At 41.6% G+C, this 18,526-nt stretch overlaps 1 protein-coding gene across 8 annotated transcripts in view; it reads left to right on the top strand.

The window, feature by feature from the left end:
- Positions 1-18,526, top strand: part of LYN (LYN proto-oncogene, Src family tyrosine kinase) — a 111,752-nt gene that overhangs the window by 38,377 nt on the left and 54,849 nt on the right. For 5 of the 8 annotated variants that reach the window (XM_067712303.1, XM_067712306.1, XM_067712309.1 and 2 more), the window contains exon 2: positions 16,869-17,005. In XM_067712303.1, coding sequence (XP_067568404.1) covers positions 16,874-17,005 — 132 coding nt within the window. In that variant the 5' untranslated portion in view covers positions 16,869-16,873. The remainder of the gene's footprint in view (positions 1-16,868; positions 17,006-18,526) is intronic. The other 3 variants (XM_067712304.1, XM_067712308.1, XM_067712310.1) reach the window with 1 other exon arrangement.

Here is an 18,526-nt window from a genome sequence, read left to right as displayed (position 1 = left end):
CAATGGAGAGGGAGAAAAATAAAAACTGACCATAGAAGTGTGAAAGTGTCTTTATTTTACCTTTGATTTATTTTTTTTAATTTCTAGAAATTAGTTTCTTTTATTGTAATAAGCAAGTGTTTTTAATTTGTAATTTAAAAACCCATCACCTATCATAACACTGTACTGATTCTCCCCCCATTTTGATTTAATTTGATTTCTATATTCCTTTCTAAACTCTTTTCTACTTATGTGATCACAATGTAGGTTAAACTTTAACCTCGCTTTGTTAAAAAATTACATTATAAACATTTTTTAAAAACTTAGTCACAGAATTCTTTTAGCCATCCTTAAAAATGAGTGCATAGGGAGGGTGGGAGGGAGGGAGACGCAAGAGGGAAGACATATGGGAACATATGTTTATGTATGACTGATTCACTTTGTTATAAAGCAGAAACTAACACACCATTGTAAAGCAATTATACCCCAATAAAGATGTTAAAAAAAAAATGAGTGCATATCACTTTCCAGGGGATACTTGCACATAATTTAAAAAGCAAAACAACTAAAAAGCTCTAACATGAAACATCAGACACCTACCCCTCCTTCCTAGCATCCCTGATCCAGTTTTACTCACCAGATCCAACCACTTTCTTATCCTCAATTTCAGTGGCCCTACAATAGTCCCTTGAATGGTACCATGTAGTTTACGCATCTGCCACCCATCCTACTTTTACTTAATCGACTTACTGAACTACTGGTTGACAGAGGTGCTTCTGCAGGATTACTAATTTCTGATAAAATCCTGTTCACTATGCAAATATGTGTGTGTACTCAGGGCTACATTATCAGATGGTCTCTGCCTGCCGTTTTTTATGTCTAAATCAGTCGTATCTTGCATTTATCGTAAATGGCTACAGGCATATTGTTAGGAATACCACTTTATTGTTAAACATTAATAGAACTTCTACCTCTTGCCAGTTATTTTTCCAAGCTAACATTGTAGAAGTTTGGGAATTCAGTCAAGAAGATGGAATGAAATTCGATTGTGTTTTACATCACAATGATCAAGGCAGAGCAGGTAACAGCCTGCCCTTGATCATTGTAGAGAATATTGGGTGCCTGGAAGGGGCACATTGGAAGCTGCGTACAACTTTTCTCAGCAGAAATATTTTAAGGCAATAGTCTTCTCAAAATTGAGGACACGTTTTTCTGAAATACTTACTCAAAAGTATGTGGCTTGACGCTTATTCTATCACAATATACTTCTTAAAAGTTAATAGACTTTATTTTTTAGGGCAGCTTTAGGTTTCCAGAAACACTGAGTGGAAAGTACAGAGGGTTTTCCATGTAGTACTCACCACCCCCTTGGTTTCCCTTAATTATTAACATCTTGCATAGTGTGATACATTTGTTACAATTGACGAGCCAGTATTAATACATTATGCTGAACAAAAGTCCACTGTTTTCATTGGGTTCACTCTTGGGGCTGTACATTCTGTGGGTTTTGGCAACTGTATGATGACATGTGTCCACTATTACGGTGTCATATAGAATAGCTCAGTACCCCCAAAATCCCCTGTGCTCCACCCATTCAGCTCTCCCTCTCCCTCAACTGCTGGAAACCACTGAACTTTTAACTGTTTCCATAGTTTTGCCTTTTCCAGAATGTCATAGAGTTGGAATCATGCAGCATGTAGCCTTTTCACATTGGCTTCTTTCATTTAGCAATACGCATTTAAGTTTTCTCCATGTCTTTTTATGGCTTGATAGCTCACTCCTTTTTATTGATAAATACTATTCTATTGTCTGGATGGGCCACAGTTTGTTTCTCCAGTCACACCAAAGGATGTTTTGGTAGCTTCCAAGTTTGGGCAATTGTGAATAAAGCTGCTATAAGCACCTGTGGGCAGGATTTGGTGCGAACCGAAGTTTTCAGTTCATTCGGGTAAATACCAAGTAGTAGAATTACTGAGTCATATGTTAAGAGTATATTTAGTTTTGTAAGAAACTACCAAGCTGTTTTCTGAAGTGGCTGCACCATTTTTTGTTCCTTTTGCTCTGCCTGTTCCCCAGCCTTGGGTGGTGTCAGTGTTTTGGATTTTTGTCACTCTCATAGGTGTGTGGTGGTATCTCATTGTTTTAATCTGCATCCCCCTCGTGACATATGATGTGGAGCATCTTTCATAGGCTTATTTGCCATTTCTCTGTCTTTGGCGAGGTGTCTTTTCAGATCTCATGCTCATTTTTTGATTGGGTGGTTTGTTTTTGTATTTTTGAGTTTTAAGAATTCTTTGTGTATTTTTGGACACGAGTCCTTTGTGTTTTGAAAAGATCTTCTCCCAGTCTGTGGCTTGTCTTTTAATTTTCTTAACAGTGTCTTTTGCAGAGCAGAAGTTTTTAATTTTAATGAAGTCCAATTTATCAATTTTTTTCTTCTATGGCTCATGCGTTTGGTTTTGTATCTAAAAAGTCATCGCCAAGCCCAAGGTCATCTAGATTTTCTCCTATGTTATCTTCTAGGAGTTTTATAGTTTTGCATTTGTACATTTAGTTCTGTTATGCATTTTGAGTTAACTTTTGTAAAAGATGTAAGATCTGGGTCTAGATTAGTTTTTCTTTTTGCATGTGGATGTCCAGTTTTTCCAGCCAGTACTTGTTGAAAACGCTGTCATTTCTCCGTTGAATTGCCTTTCTGCTTTGTGAAAGATCAATTGACTATATTTCTGGACTCTTTATTCTGTTTACTATCCTTTTAAATGAGGGTTTATTTTTGTTCCCTTCAGTGAAAATAAAATCTATTAGTAACTAATCTTGGTTTGACTTCCTTGAGTCTTAGTTTCTTCGTAAGAGGGGGTGGGTAGAATAGATCGTTCTTACTGTTTCTTCTAGCTTTATCTCATGAGACTAGTTTGTCTGTATTTAAGTATAGCGTCAGGGTGATGATTTTCTCATAGAAAGTTTCTGGGTCTAGTCCGACAAACACCAGGTCTGTGTGCGTGTGTCTTTGTGAGTCTGTATCTTTCTGTGTGTGTAAGCAGGGTGGCAGACATCTATTGAACAAGAGTTCTGGCTATGCCCTTTACATTTTATAACGGAATAGTAAACCTACCTTTCACTGATGACAAAGCATATTGTTCTGCCCCACTCTGTAACAGAAAATATCTATACTTAGGATCATTACCAGTAATTGAAACATCAGGTTTCCTGCCACGCAGCTTTCATCGGGGACATTTGGCAATGTCTGGAGACACTTCTGTTGTCATACCTGGTATCTTGTGGGTAGAAGCCAAGGATACTGCTAACTACCCCACAGTGCACTGGACAAACCTCACAACAAATAATTTTTTGACTCAAAATGTCAATAGTACTGAGGCTGAGAAAGCCCGTTGCAGGGAAGCAGATGTATCCACGGCATGTCTTCATCTTCGGTTTAGCCTCTAGAAAACCTAAACTTCTGGAGACTTGTGGTCTGTATCTAACAATTGTGCAGAAACTTATGGTAAGAGATAACCTTCAGCTTCTTTTCGCTGTCTTGGGCTTAGTTTCACTTTTTCTCAATTTCATAATCGTTTCTTTTTTTTGTTAAATCTATTTATGTAAACCTGACTGACCTCTTAAAGTAAAATTTAAATATATCATTTTATATACTTCTAAAGACAGGTGGCTGGATCATTGATTATAAAAATCTGAAGCTAGAAACAGAGTTGATGTTTCTTCCACTTCTTGGGTTGTAGTACATAATTCAGACTCTGCTTTGAATTTCCTCTTCTAGTCCTTTGAATGATACCTTTCCCTGTGATACCTAAGTTTCCATGAGCTCATCTTGTTTTCATAGTGTTCCCTTTTATTTTTAAGAGAAACAAAACCAAAAATCCCCTGCTTGTTTCATCAATCCCCCGTGTCTTCCTCTGTGTGAAGTTGCTCAACTAAGAGTTATGCAAATGGGGATCGGCTTTGTGCACATCGATTCCGGGGGCGTCACTGCATCGTTGGTGTATTTGTTGTCATGAGAGCGTCAGGACCCTGGCCTCCTCTCTTACAGTTCAGCCCCTAGCCTTCCCCCAGCCTCACCAGCTCCTTCCCTGCCCCTCACCTCATTCCCATCATGGATCTGGGCACGACCTTCCAACTTTCTTGGAGTCAAAGAGAAGGGGGCTTGTAGGTATCAACTGAACCTGCCTCTTCTGTACACCTGGGGACCTGAGTGCTTGTTATCTCCTGAGTCAGCCAGCAGGCCCTTGCTTCCACCCAGAGCGCACTTGGCTGCATCTCCTGGACACTGAGCCGTTTTCCTGAGGTCTGTAACCGTCTTCATGATTGACATTTCTTTTCCTAGCAATCTTAGCAAAGTTGACGGCTCCAGCTACATCCTCCCCAGATTCTTTACTCTCACAGATTAACAGGGCTTGAAGGACCTTAGGCCATGGGTTCAGATTCTCTTGTCTTAAAATTTTTATCCATTTTTGTACAAGTTTATGTATGTGTGTGTGTATTACGTTTTATATATATACATATATATATAATAAAGACACGTATATATGTGTGTGTTATATATACATATATATAAGTTACACAAAATGAAAAACATCTTTTAAAATTTTAGAATAAGGGTAATTAATTACCCTTATATAATAATGGGACCTAAGGTCCTTCAGACTCTGATATGTGTGTGTATACATATATATATCCGTGAATAAGAAATTATATATATGTATATAAAATGTGTATATATATATAATTGTATATATCCAAATATATATAATGTATATATATAATTTCCTATTCACAGATATATATATGATAGGAAGATGAAAAGGGCAAACCCCAAAATACCTGTAGCCCATCACCTGTAGATGAACATTGTGATATTTTAGGATTTTTCTTCCTAGACTCTTTTCCTGCCTATTTATATCTTTTCCCCTCACAAAAATGGTATTATGCTATATGTATTGTTTTTTAGCTTAAATATATTGTGACTATCTTTTTATGTCAACAAATATAATGTACAGTGTTTTAGTGACCACTAGTACTCTTTCGTGTTGAGGTATCATCTTCTAGATCAATTTTACAAAGGCCAATTGCCTAAAGGCCAATTTGATGAATTTATCAAATGTTTCAATTTACCAGAAGATGTGTTTCTTTTAACTACTTGAATATTATTTCTATTTTTTAAGGAAACTTTATGCATTTTTAATGTTCTCCTGCTAGTTCTTCAAATGGCATATCAAGTATGAGCGTTGTGCAATTAAACTACAATTTTAATTTAAGTTTAAGTTTAAATTTAGAAGCATCAGAAAGAAATTGGAAGTGATCAAACATTCCCAACACATATAGCTGCTAAACCTCTGGATCCTATGGAGAAATGAAGCTGTGTTGATCTGTCCGCTGTTTGTAAAATCATTTGATATGAAAGGACGGGACAGCTTTGAGACGCGGAAAGGAAGTGAAGGTGTGTAGAGGAATTTCTAGAAAGAAGCAGAAGACTTGAGCCTCAAACATAACCAAAAACATGTTACTAGGGTCAAAGAATTTTTGGAAATTAGCTTAAAATCCTAAAAACGTAAAGATAAAGTTAAGAAATGAACTAGGAAACTACAGAAACAAACATATCTCCTATTACATTTAAGCTACTAGTTACTATTTCTAAAATTACATCCATAAACATTTTAATTTCATTTCTAAAAGATAGAGAATCATTTTTCAACATAAATTTAATACCATTATTAAACGTAACAATAATTCCTACTGTTATCAAATATTCAGTAAATGATCAAATTTCTCCGGTTATCCCATAATTATTCTTAATAATTAGGCTACTAATTACTAATAACTAAGGCTAATATAGTTCTAAGAAGACTCAACTATCCTTAGTTTCTAAAAATAGAGCATTCCTTAAAAAAGCATCATAGATGGACCTAGAGTCTGTCATACAGAGTAAAGTAAGTCAGAAAGAGACAAACCAATACCGTACGCTAACACATATATATGGAATCTAAAAAAAAAGGTTCTGATGAACCTAGGGGCAGGACAGTAATAAAGACACAGACAAAGAGAATAGACTTGAGGACACGGGGAGGGGGAAGGTAAGCTGAGACGAAGTGAGAGAGTAGCATTGACATATACACACTACCAAATGTAAAATAGATAGCTAGTGGGAAGCAGCCACATAGCACAGGGAGATCAGCTTGGTGCTTTGTGACCACCTAGAGGGGTGGGATAGGGAGGGTGGGAGGGAGACGCAAGAGGGAGGGGATATGGGGATGTATGTATATGTATAGCTGATTCACTTTGTTGTACAGCAGAAACTAACACACCCTTGTAAAGCAATTATACTCCAATAAAGATGTTAAAAAAAAGCATCATAGAAATCTTCAAAAGCTTTTAAAACAATTACATTTGATAAGAATTGTTATACCCTTAAGCTGATGAAAACTAACACAAACCGTCAGTAAACTAAGCTGTTAAAACATCCCATCAAATTATATACACCTCACAAATAGTTAAAAGATACAAATTTTGATAAACTGATCATCTTGTAAAATGAAAATCCTCAGAAAACTGGCTTTGGGTGAAATGAATTTCGAGAACTGTTCTACCTTTATTTAACCAATGACCTATTATTTGGCAAACAAGTCTATTTTTTCTTTTTTTAATTTATTTCTTTTAATTGAAGTACAGTTGGTTTACAATGTTGTGTTAGTTTCAGGTGTGTATATATATATATATATGTGTATATATATATACATATATTCTTTTTTTTTACATTCTCTTCCATTATAGCTTATTAAAAAATACTGAGTATGGTTCCCTGTGCTATACAGTAGGTCCTTGTTGGTTATCTATTTTATAAATACTAGTGTGTATATGTTACTTCCAAACTCCTAATTTATCTTCCCCCAGCCTTTCCCCTTTGGTGACCATAAGTTTGTATTCTAAGTCTGTGAGTCTGTTTTGTAAATAAGTTCATTTGTATCATTTTTTAAAGATTCCACATATAAGCGATATCATATGCTATTTGTCTTTCTCTGTCTGACTTACTCCACTTAGTATGATCATCTCTCCATACTGCAAGTGACATTATTTCCTTCTTTTTTAAGGCTGAGTAGTAGCCCATTGTTTACACGTACCACATCATCTTTATCCATTTGTCTGTCGATGGACATTTAGGTCGCTTCTATGTCAAGCAATTCTATTTCTAATTGGATGGTATTACAAACAGTCTCACAATAAAAATCCTTTTCTACAGAGCTTTGTGTAACTGCCCAGTTATTTTCTTAGAAATCACTTATTTATGGAGGTGAGGATTTGTTGGGAAGTGGATACATTTTAAAGACCTTGATAAGTGTTGTCAAGGTGAAGACTGTCACTTACTCTCTCCCGCCAGGCCCAGCAATTTCATTTCATGGTGAGGAGGTTAGAGGCCAGAGACGGGAGTGGTTTTGTCAATCATTATAGGACAGTCCAGGCTGGACCCAGCAGTCAGGTGTCCCAACTCCTAACTTCCCTGCACTTCTCGTGACCTCTCCACTCTCTCTTCCAGGCAAGAGCTGAGTTACTCTTCCACTTTCTCTGTCCTGGATGCCAAACCTCCAGGTGTTTGAACCTCATCTATCTCTGGAGTTGTCTTGCACTTCTTTTCTGGACTTATACTAATACATGTAGTGATTAAAACTGTACTGGTTTATTAAAGTTCTAATAAACGCAGTCAAGTTGCTGTATTTACGCATCATTATTTCAAAATATCTTCGTGTCAGGTTAGCTTTACATTTTTATGCTGCACATTCATGTTATAGTTCATTCCTAACCCCTGGGCCTTCCTGCAGCCGTGCCTGTGTCTTAAAGCACATAATAAAGAAATGGTTTCAAACCAGATAAAGACATCAGCAAACACGAGATAAATTAAAATGTATCAGATTTTGATCACAAAGGCATAAAGAAAAGTTAATGAAGAAGAAATCAGCCATACTGCAGTGGATCTCTCATTTCCGGTTGGGGGGGGAACTTTTTTAAATTAATTCTTTATTGATACACTTCAGATACCATCAATTTACCCTTTAAGGTGTGCAATTGAGTGGTCTTCAGTGTATCCATGAGTTGTAACACCATCACCACTATCTAATTCCAGAACCTACTGCATCTTGTGTGTAGCAGGCATGCAGACTTTACAGTTACAATTCAGCTGTGCAAAGAAAGCAAGAAAGCAAGCTTCACATTGTCTAACTCTTCTCTCTCCAGTGCTCTGAGTAGCAGCAGGTGGAAAAATGGCCTTCGGTTTGCCAAGTGGGTTCCGATCTTTTCCATTTTAAATAGTCTCTTTTCCATCACGACTCTATTCCTTTAAGAGAAGAGCTTGGTCCTTCACATTTCTTCTGCTCCTTTCCAAGATGTAGGTAGATGCAGGTTTCTCTTGTGTTACTTGAGGAGAGAGAAGCCATAGATTCTTTCCATGTTCTTGGTGTGCCTGCTAATAGGACCGGCACTGCTGACTGGGGGGAATGTTACACTGACACCCGCCCCCCAAGCAGATGGATCACATTAGGACAGTCGGAAACACCTGGATCTCCTTCAAACCTTCAACAGGCTGAGTGAGGGGAGGCTTGTCTTGACACCTCCTTTCCTTCATGCTCCACCGTGTGGGAGACCCAAAGCAGGGAGGGGACCTGGAACCATCTAGATAGTCTTAAAGCCACTTCCCACCCCACCCCCTTACCCAGCTGGTTCTTAATAGGAAAAGTGGATGTTTCCTACATAGAAAACAAACTTACAGTTACCAGGGAGTAAGGGGGGAGGGAAAAACTGGGAGATTGGGATTGACGTATACACACTACTATGTATAAAACAGACAGCTAATAAGGACCTACTGTAGAGCACAGGGAACTCTACTCAATACTCTGTGACGACCCATATGGGAAAAGAATTTAAAAAAGAGTGGATATATGTATATGAATAACTGATTCACTTTGCTGTACCCCTGAAACTAACACAACATTGTAAACCAGCTATACTCCAATACAAATTAATTAAATAATAATAATAGTAATAAAGAGGGCTTTCCTGGTGGCGCAGTGGTTGAGAGTCCGCCTGCTGATGCGGGGGACGCGGGTTCGTGCCCCGGTCCGGGAAGATCCCACATGCCGCGGAGCGGCTGGGCCCGTGAGCCATGGCCGCTGAGCCTGCGCGTCCAGAGCCTGTGCTCCGCAACAGGAGAGACCACAACAGTGAGAGGCACGCGTACCGCAAAAAAAAAAAAAAAAAAAAAAAATAGTAATAAAGAAATGACATAGAAGCAAGAAAGCCAGAGATGCTCAGTTAAAAAAAAAAACGTGGATGGGGGGTGGCTGCCCCCTTGGACACTGATTCAATACCAGTCCTAGTCTTTCCAGTGCTCTCCTCTTCAGACTCCTGTTTCTCATTCTTGTAAATCAAGAGTACTTCTTTTAAATCACATCGCCCTTCCTTCAAGGGGGAGCCCGATGGCTCAAACTTAGTCACAGACTGGAGGTGAAATTCACGCCACAGGAGCAGCTCTGTGGGCCAAGTGGTCAAAGCCTTGCTCTTGGTATGGAACCTCAAGGAGAACTGGGAGCTGGGGATTGCCAAGTACCGAAATGACGTTGACTTAGTTGCCCCCAAGACAGTGTTCTTGTTTCGTAAGGTATTTAGACCTTAGGGAGGGCTTTATAGTAGAGGCTGGTCAAGTAAGAAAGCCAGGCTCTGCGCCTCTGGAGCCCGTGCTCCGCAACAAGAGAGGGCGCGATAGTGAGAGGCCCGCGCACCGTGATGAAGAGTGGCCCCTGCTCGCCGCAGCTGGAGAAAGCCCTCACACAGAAACGAAGACCCAACACAGCCAAAAATAAATAAATAAAATTTTTTAAAAAAAGGCAAAATTCCTTTAAAAAAAAAAAAAAAAAGAAAGCCAGGCTCTGGAGCCAGGTGGACCTGGGTTACCAGCTTTCCAACTGTGTTGACAATGGCTTTCTGGGTGATTTTATTGAGGAAAAATATCAAGAATGTATGAAAATGATTACCATGGTGTATAAGAAACAAAAACCTTAGTTGCCTAAGTAAAGAGAGTCTGGCTATACCCTTTTCAATTCTATCTCTTGCAAAAGGAATTTAGGAAAATTGACAAAAAAAAAAAGACAACTACTTAGGTTGGAGTTGATGGCATTGGTCGTGGAATTAATTCTGGCACTCTCTCCTCTTCTGCCCTCCCACGGACACCTGTGAGTCCTTTCTGACCCCTTTCCTTTCTGATAAGTAGTTTGGAGGAAACATCGCAACTCCTCCGTGGACTTTGCTTCCCCAAAAAAGCCTCCAAAGTCTCATCCTTGAAAGTAAAGTAAGAAGGAAAACAATCAAAGGGTGTCTAAAGGGTTTCTTTTTGGGTGGGCGAAGTACATCTCTTGAGTCATGCAACTGGTTGCAGACTGCATGGATGAGAACTGTTTTAGGACGAGTCCCTGTGAACGACCCTTGAACCAACTCAACCTACTTTGGAAGCTCAAGGCCACTTTTGTCTGGGGAATCGTTACCACCCATCTCCACGGCCTTGGGGCTTCCTGTCTCTTTCTAGGCCCCCTAACTCAGAAAACTCTTTTGGGGATGAGCTCCCTCCACAGTCATGCAAGAGGCTTGGGTGGATAGAAGTGCAGCTTCAAGGCCGATGGGCCAAGGTCCACTTTAACGGGGACCTTTGATCACCGGGCACAGGTCCATCTGTCGGAGTAGCATCCTGGTATGCGCTGTGCCAGGCTCAGAGCAAGCAATTCCACCTCCTTCTCTTTTTTTCCCGCGCGCCGCCTGTCTCCTACCCTAGAGATGTTTCTCGTTACTCCAGAACACGACCGCTTGATGTTGCAAGGTCAGGCAAGAGAAGGGCGGTGACAGGATGGATACTTCAGAGCCTGTGGATGAGTCATTCACTTGCTGCTGGGAAAACGCAATGCAAATTTACAAACTCAGCTTGGGAAGTTGCAGTGAAGTGGAAAAAAAATGTTTTAAATTTCTTTTTGGCTGCTAGGATAAAGGCAGAAAATGCATCAGTCGTCAAAAAACAAAACGCGTGAGTCGTAATAAAAATAAAAACAAAAACACTTTCTTTTGTAGCACTTTGTAAAGGCAAGAAATTTAGGTTCTCGGGGGTTATAGTCTAGTACCTTTGTTTTTAAATTTTAAGGTCTAGGATTGTGTGAAATAGCTGTTAAAACGTGGATTCAGATTTTATAGGGGAAGTGGCATCCAATTTCCTGTTTTTGATTTCTTTAAGCTCTCAGAATATGAGAAATCGGTGATTTAAAAATCTTTGTATAGCCGAGAGGGAGGTGAATTTGTATGGACTTCAGGTTGAAATAGACATGATGGAATATCTTTTAAACTTGTGAAACTTACGATGAATAACAAAATATTACCCAAAATGTATATTATACAAATCCAAACTCAGGAACCACTTTCACTACACAATTCCTTCGCTTCTTCCTTAATGACAGAGTAATACACACATTTACATTCAGGTCATCATGTTATAAAAGTGGACTGCAGAGTAACATGGCATATAGGGTGCCTTGCCCCAAAGAGGGGAGGGGCCAGAGAGGGAGAAAATGCAAATGGCCCATGTGTCAGCCTGAGGCTGAGATGGGAGATGTGCTTCTGCCGTTCCCTGTTTGGGGTGAGGTGGGGCTTCCTTGTGCTTCTCATCATGGGATTGTTTCTCTTCCAATGTTGGAGGGAAGACTGGCATTTGGACCACATTTGTTTATGTAGTTGACAAAGATCTATCTAGCTCTTACTGTGTGCTGCTTTAAGTATACTTCTAAGCACTTTACAAATATTAACTGATTTAACTCATCTAATCCTCATAACAACCTAATGAGCTCGATGAAGTTATCTCCATTTCTTCAGAAGGAAACTGAAGCATAGAGGTTAGGCCACTTGCCCAGGTTCACACAGTTAATAATTGAGGGGCCCAGGATCTGAGTTTAGCAATCCAACTTCACAGTCCTTTACTCCAAAATATTTTGCAAATTGTGGTGTCTTCCTTAGGAATTTTTAAGAGAAAATTTCTGTATACGATTGTGCACCTTACAAGTGGGCTTCAGAACCCAACCAACACAGTAGTGGGTATCCTTTCAGGCTTTTTTCTGTGGACATTCAATATATATGGGTATGTGTGTGTGCATATATATGTGTATATACTGATTGGTTATATAAATTGATTGATATATATGATTTTTTTCCAGTCAATAATGATTGGTGGTCAAGAACATCCAAATTATACAAATCTCTCTTTTTACCCCACTTCAGTCTCATAATATGTCAGTTTGGTCTCATTTAATGGACTCGCCCCTATTGATGGACACCTCGTCTCTGTAGTATAAATAAGACTGATATGAACATTCGTTCACATTCCCTTTGTGACAGAGGGTTGCCCACTGTCTCTGTCTCACTAGATCACCTACTCGGGCTTATGTGTGAACATCCCAGGGTTGTATTTGCATGTCAGACACTCAGGTGTTATTATGAGTAACTCAAAGTCTCCACATGTAAAATGTGCCTTCATTTACTGTTAAACAAACAAACAAAAAAATTGAAGACGTTGTCATCTACATCGTCCACAGCACTTTATGTAAAGCCCCTCATACACGACTTTAGAATTCTCATGCCAGGGCCGCCCCGTCTGGTGAGGCAGGTCAGCTTCCCCTTTCCCTGGTGTAAGCACGATGATGCGGGCTTTCCTCTGGTTCCTCCTGCCAGGAAGCCTGCTACCCCGCAAAGCTGGTGCCCACCTGCTTCCGCATTTGCATCCTCCTCTGCTCCTTGCCTCGAGTTCTCTGTTTCCAGTTTATTAAACTCACTTTTTGTAAAAGCATTTCAGATCCTTTTGAGAAAGAAGAGGCTATAACAGCAATCTCTTTAGTATTATTAATAAGGAGATAAAATGCCTGTTTCAAAATAGCCATTGTTTGGCAACACGGTAATTTAAAAAAAAAAAGAAAAAGCACAGACTTTAGGCTAAAACTATGTGAGTCCACCATTCACTTGTGCAATGACTTTAGGCCAGCCATTTAACCTCTGCAAGGCTCAGTTTACTCCTCTGTAAAGTGGGGTTAATAATACCTGGGTCATGGGGTTTCTTCGAGGATTAAATGAGATGCTCAGAAAATTACAAATGTTTAATTGAAAAATACTAAGGTGTGAATCATTGTAAAGCGTAGCTCCTGTCACCTGCAAACACATAACTGTGCTCTCAGTTTTTGTTGGGGGTGCATGTGTTTTGTGCTCTTCTGGTACCTTTGTACAGTGAAAAGAATTGAGGACCTGGTGTGAGCTGGTGGTGTGTATCCCCTGACGCAGCAAGATGCTCTCTGAGCTTTTTTGCTGGAGTGTTTGAATTGCAGGGACCCAAACTCAAAGCTCAGTGCTAGTGGGTTAGGGTCTTCCTCTACAGTACGTACTTCTGGTTCTCAATTATCCATGTGATGGGGGAGGGGAAATCATGACATAAGCGTAAATAAACGATAATCTGCAGATTATATCACCGCCTCACACATCCACCTGCTTTTTATCTTCATTCTCCGTCTTTCTTCCCACGGAGCGGGCCCTCGGACAATCGCCATCACCCCTTCAGAGGTCTGGGTCACCGATTCCTCGCTCTGCGCGCTGTAACGAAGACCCACAAAGCGCTTTTCTAATCTCATCTCCTGCCTTCACACGCAGACGCGTGCGCGCACACATACACGCTACAGGGGTTCCTAATATTTTGGAAAAAAATTTTTTTTCATAAAGTTGTTCGTACCATCCTCCTATTTTCTCCCTTATCCGACTTTTTAGTTTGAAAATTTCGAATCTACAGAAAAGAAAGAATACCCTCACCTAGATTCACTAATTTTTTTTTTTTTACTGTTTTGCCACATCTGTCCCCTCCTCTTGTTCCCCTGGCCCCCTTTCTCTTTTTCATTTTGGCGGAAGTGTTGAAAAGTTGCAGATACCCTGAGCTTGCATCCCTACCCGCCTTGCGCGCATCTCCTCTGATGTGGACCTTCTCCTGCGTGACCGCAGTACCGTCATCATGCCTTTAAAGCGCGCAGTTGCCCATGATCACGTTCACACGTATTCAGGTTTCCCCAAGGACCCAGCCACGTGTCCTCCCCCCTCCCCCCATTCATTCAAAGCTCATTCAAGATAGAGCTCCGCCCCTTCTCCTCCCTTGTCCTTTTTTTTTTTTTTTTTTTTGCGATATGCGGGCCTCTCACTGTTGTGGCCTTTCCCGTTGCGGAGCACAGGCTCCGGACGCGCAGGCTCAGCGGCCATGGCTCACGGGCCCAGCCGCTCCGCGGCGTGTGGGATCTTCCCGGACCGGGGCACGAACCCGTGTCCCCTGCATCGGCAGGCGGACTCTCAACCACTGCGCCACCAGGGAAGCCCCTCCCCTGTCCTTTTTGAGGCGCCCAGCTTCTGGCACATCGTGGATTTGTCTGATCGTTTTGTTCCTCTAACCTCTGTGTTCCCTATAAACTAGAAGTTAGTGCTAGAGGTCTCTGTCCCTCTGTCTCTAATAAAAACACAACGGCCAGGGCGGGGGCGCCTCCTTTCCTTTTCCTCGCCCACCTTGAGCAGGAGCGGTTGGGATGAGCATGCTGGAAGCCCCGAGTGCTTGTTGGTCCCTCCATTCCTCCCGTGAGCCCTCGGAGCACCTGCTCTGAGCAGGCACATGGCAGTAAAGCGTGAGGAGTGGGCAGAGGGGTGACCTTTTCAGTAGGGTGGCTGGGAAGACCTGTTGGGGAGGTAACATTTGGGTCCAGATCTGGAAAAAAGAGAGTGGAAAAGCGGGCGCGGGGAAAGCCGGGCTGCCCGGGCCGGGCGCGCGTGCGTCCCGGGGATCCGCCGGACTCCTCCTCTGGAAGCTCGGGGCGCAATCGGGGGTCCGCGCGGGGTGGCCTTTTCCGCTACCGAGTTCCCTCTTTCAGGCATCACCGTTTTAATGCGGATGATTTAAACACAGCTTCTTTGGAGGATGAGGGTGGGACTGGTCCGAAAAGAACTCCCCTGTTTATTTACAGATCCACTAGAAAACCCATCTCCATTTCAGAAGCTTTAGCAAATGAAAAAAAAACAAAAAACTGTCCTATTTTGAGTCAGAGGAGTACTTGCTTCCCCTTTATTTTGGGAACTACAGCTCGCTAGTTTCAGAAAGGGGTGTGACTGTCCTTAGAGGCTTCCTACGTCAACCAATGAAATGATAAACAAGGTGAAGGTCGCAGACCTCCTGGAAGCCTGCAGGACCAAATGCAGGATGAGCTAGGGCGACAGTGCAGAGAGGATGACAGTTCAGAGAAGAGCCCCTGAGGTTTCTCTGTACAACAGGAGGTATTCCGAATTCCCACCGCCCGCCTTCCCCACGCGGAACCATCCGTCTATCGTCCTCTAAAGTTCTAGGCAGGGGTCCGCCTTGGTAGTGTTTCAGAATGGCACAGATCACTGGGGAGCACCCGCCCCTCGCCCCCCTCCGCGGGCCCAGGAGAACTTCCTGGACTGTGTCCAGGGAATCTGTTCTGGGAGCCTCGACGATTCTGGTGTGCCTTCACGTTTGGGAACGCTGCCCTCTAAGACCTTCTAATGGAGCTCATAAGAGATTTTGTTTTGTTTTCAATGTATAAATTTGACCATGAGGCTGTACTGTGCGGCAATATTCATACCCGATTTCATTTTTAAAATCATCTTTGGATGCTTTGGGTGGCGCTCTACACATGCTAGTGTTAGCTGAATAGACGAATAAGAGTGTAGCATTTAGAGGGGTGGCTCCGCCTGTCTGGTTGCCCGCACAAGCTCCCCCCCGCCCCGTCGGGATTCTTCCCTGAAGCCTTAGGCTTGCTGATGGTACCCTTTTGTGCCTCTGGCTCGGACATCTCTCCTGGTTTCCAGGCTCACTAGTCTCACTGAGAGGCGTACAGGATGTGATGGTTTGGGTGTTCCTGCAAGCATCTTTTCTCCGTACCTGTGCCGCCTCTATTATTTCCAGTCTCGGTGAAGCCCACCTCCATTGCCCCAGGCCCCAAGCCGCTTTTGGTTAGAGCCAGATTCTGTGCCCTCTGCCTCTTACTCACGCTTGCCTCTGAAGCCCCAGGTCCCCTCACTTCACCTTGCACGCGACATTTGTCTTCAGCTTTGCCTCCCTCTCCAGCCCAACTCCCGGACTTCCCTCCTTGTTCCCTGAAGGGGTCAGCTTGAACTAGTTCCCTGAAGGGCTCAACCTGAACTAGTTCCCTTAAGGGGTCAGCTTGAACTAGTTCCCTGAAGAGGTCAGCTTGAACTAGCTCCCTGAAGGGCTCAACCTGAACTAGTTCCCTTAAGGGGTCAGCTTGAACTAGTTCCCTGAAGGGACCTTGTTATCTCAGGCCCAATACTTTGCATGTGAAGTTCCTTTTTCCTGGAATCCCTTTACTGACTTTGCCACCTGGCTGACATCACTCCCATTTTGACTCACAGAGCATTTCCTTCATGACACTTCCCTGCCCACATCCTTTTCCTCTTGCCTGAGCGCAATGTCTTTTCCTATGTCCTGTGCAGCCTCTGTCATTGACTTGCCACATTGTATTGTAATTTTAATTCACCCATCTTTGCCGCAAGAATATGAGTGTCTTTAGGGCAGGAATTATATTTTGCTGACATAAAACTGATGCTCAATAAATAGTTTTTGAATGAATGAATGAACAAATGTATGAACAAGCAGCCAGTTTGTGAACAGTATCCACCTTTGAGTTTGTTAAACCATCCGCAATGAAGAATAAAAGCGTATTTTTTTAACTCTGCGTTAATGGAGAGATTTGGGTGTCTTGAAGCCAGTTCTGGAATGGTAAAACAATGCCATGGCTTTTGTATTCCAACAGGAACTATGGGATGTATAAAATCAAAAAGGAAAGACAATCTGAAAGACGATGGAATAGATTTGAAGACTCAACCAGTACGTAATACTGACCGAACTATTTATGTGAGAGATCCAACGTCCAATAAACAGCAAAGGCCAGTAAGTAGATAGTCTCAGGGGAGCATTCCCACAGCAGGATCAAAGCATGGCTGCGTAATTTAAACACCAAATCTGTACCATGTGCATGCAAAAAAAAAAAAAAAGAAATCATGTCAATTACTTGGGCCTCCTATAATTTTTGATATGCTTTGTAACTTAATCCTTTAAAGAGCTTATAAATATTTTCAGGATAACTGGGCCACTTAATGTACAATAAAGGGGCCTTTGGTCACCTTCTTATGTGTGGAGATAATCACCTTTCCTATCCCTGGTGTGAAGACCCACTCTTTATATATAAAGATATGTATCTGAGCTGGTGTGACTTAGGATAGGTAGTGAGACTAGAAGGAAATGCTGGATTCAAGTCAGAAGCCAAAACAGGCCCTTTGGTGTATCATACTTTATCCCATCTCGTTGTTCTTTAATTAATTCAAAATAGTACAAACACTGAAGTTGTCACGACTTATTACAAAGGATTAAAAGACTGTTTTTTTAAAAAACGCACAACTAATTCTGCCTTCTAACCTCACACAGATGTCTGTACCGACATTTTTATATGAGTGATGTGCTGTTGGATGCATCTGAGAAATGTTTGGCAAATGAAGGACGAATGCCGCATTTCAGGGAGAGAGGAACAGAGTTTTGGATAATTACAACCTTAAATGCACTTTATTTCACATTTTATATCCTCTCCATCTATTCACTCACTATACGTATGTATGTATATCTCCCATTGCCTGGTTTTTATGGAATTCCTCAGCATTTAAGCTGGAGGTAGCTTATTCCATGTTAGCCCAAATGCCTTCATTAAGAGTTTTCATAGTTTCTCTAATCTGACATGTTTCTGAATGCCTTGGCATTCCAGAAGTATGTTATTGTTGTCACGCCCTCTCTGCCAGCCCTCTCCCCCTCATTCCCCATTATACTGCAGGTTGATGTGTGCCAAAGTCACACGTCACCATTGAAATTGATCAGTCACTGTTGGCCTTCTTAAAAAGAAGTGGAGGGCTTCCCTGGTGGCGCAGTGGTTGAGAGTCCTCCTGCCGATGCAGGGGACACGGGTTCGTGCCCCGGTCCGGGAGGATCCCACATGCTGCGGAGCGGCTGGGCCCGTGAGCCATGGCCGCTGAGCCTGCGCGTCCGGAGCCTGTGCTCCGCAACGGGAGAGGCCGCAATAGTGAGAGGCCCGCGTACCGCAAAAAAAAAAAAAAAAAAGAAGTGGAGATGAAGAGTGAATACATTATGCTATTAATTACCATACTTGATATTTCTAGACAGATACATTAACATTGTAATTTTATATATAGAAACTCAAAAGGTATAAGATTATTGATAACTTTAATAATTTAGTGATCATAAATATATAAATGTAATATTTAAAAACATCGCATAAATAGGTATAGATGTGGAACTGTTCTATGGAAATATGACTAATAGAAAGTGAAATGATACAGGAATTGGACTCACAAATAGTTTTCTTATTATAGACTTCAAAGTTCTCATAAAAAGGATCTGGCTTTT

Source organism: Pseudorca crassidens, chromosome 17 (assembly GCF_039906515.1).
Source record: "Pseudorca crassidens isolate mPseCra1 chromosome 17, mPseCra1.hap1, whole genome shotgun sequence".
Classification (NCBI taxonomy): Eukaryota; Metazoa; Chordata; class Mammalia; order Artiodactyla; family Delphinidae; genus Pseudorca; species Pseudorca crassidens.
This window is presented reverse-complemented; position numbering and strand designations above follow the sequence as displayed.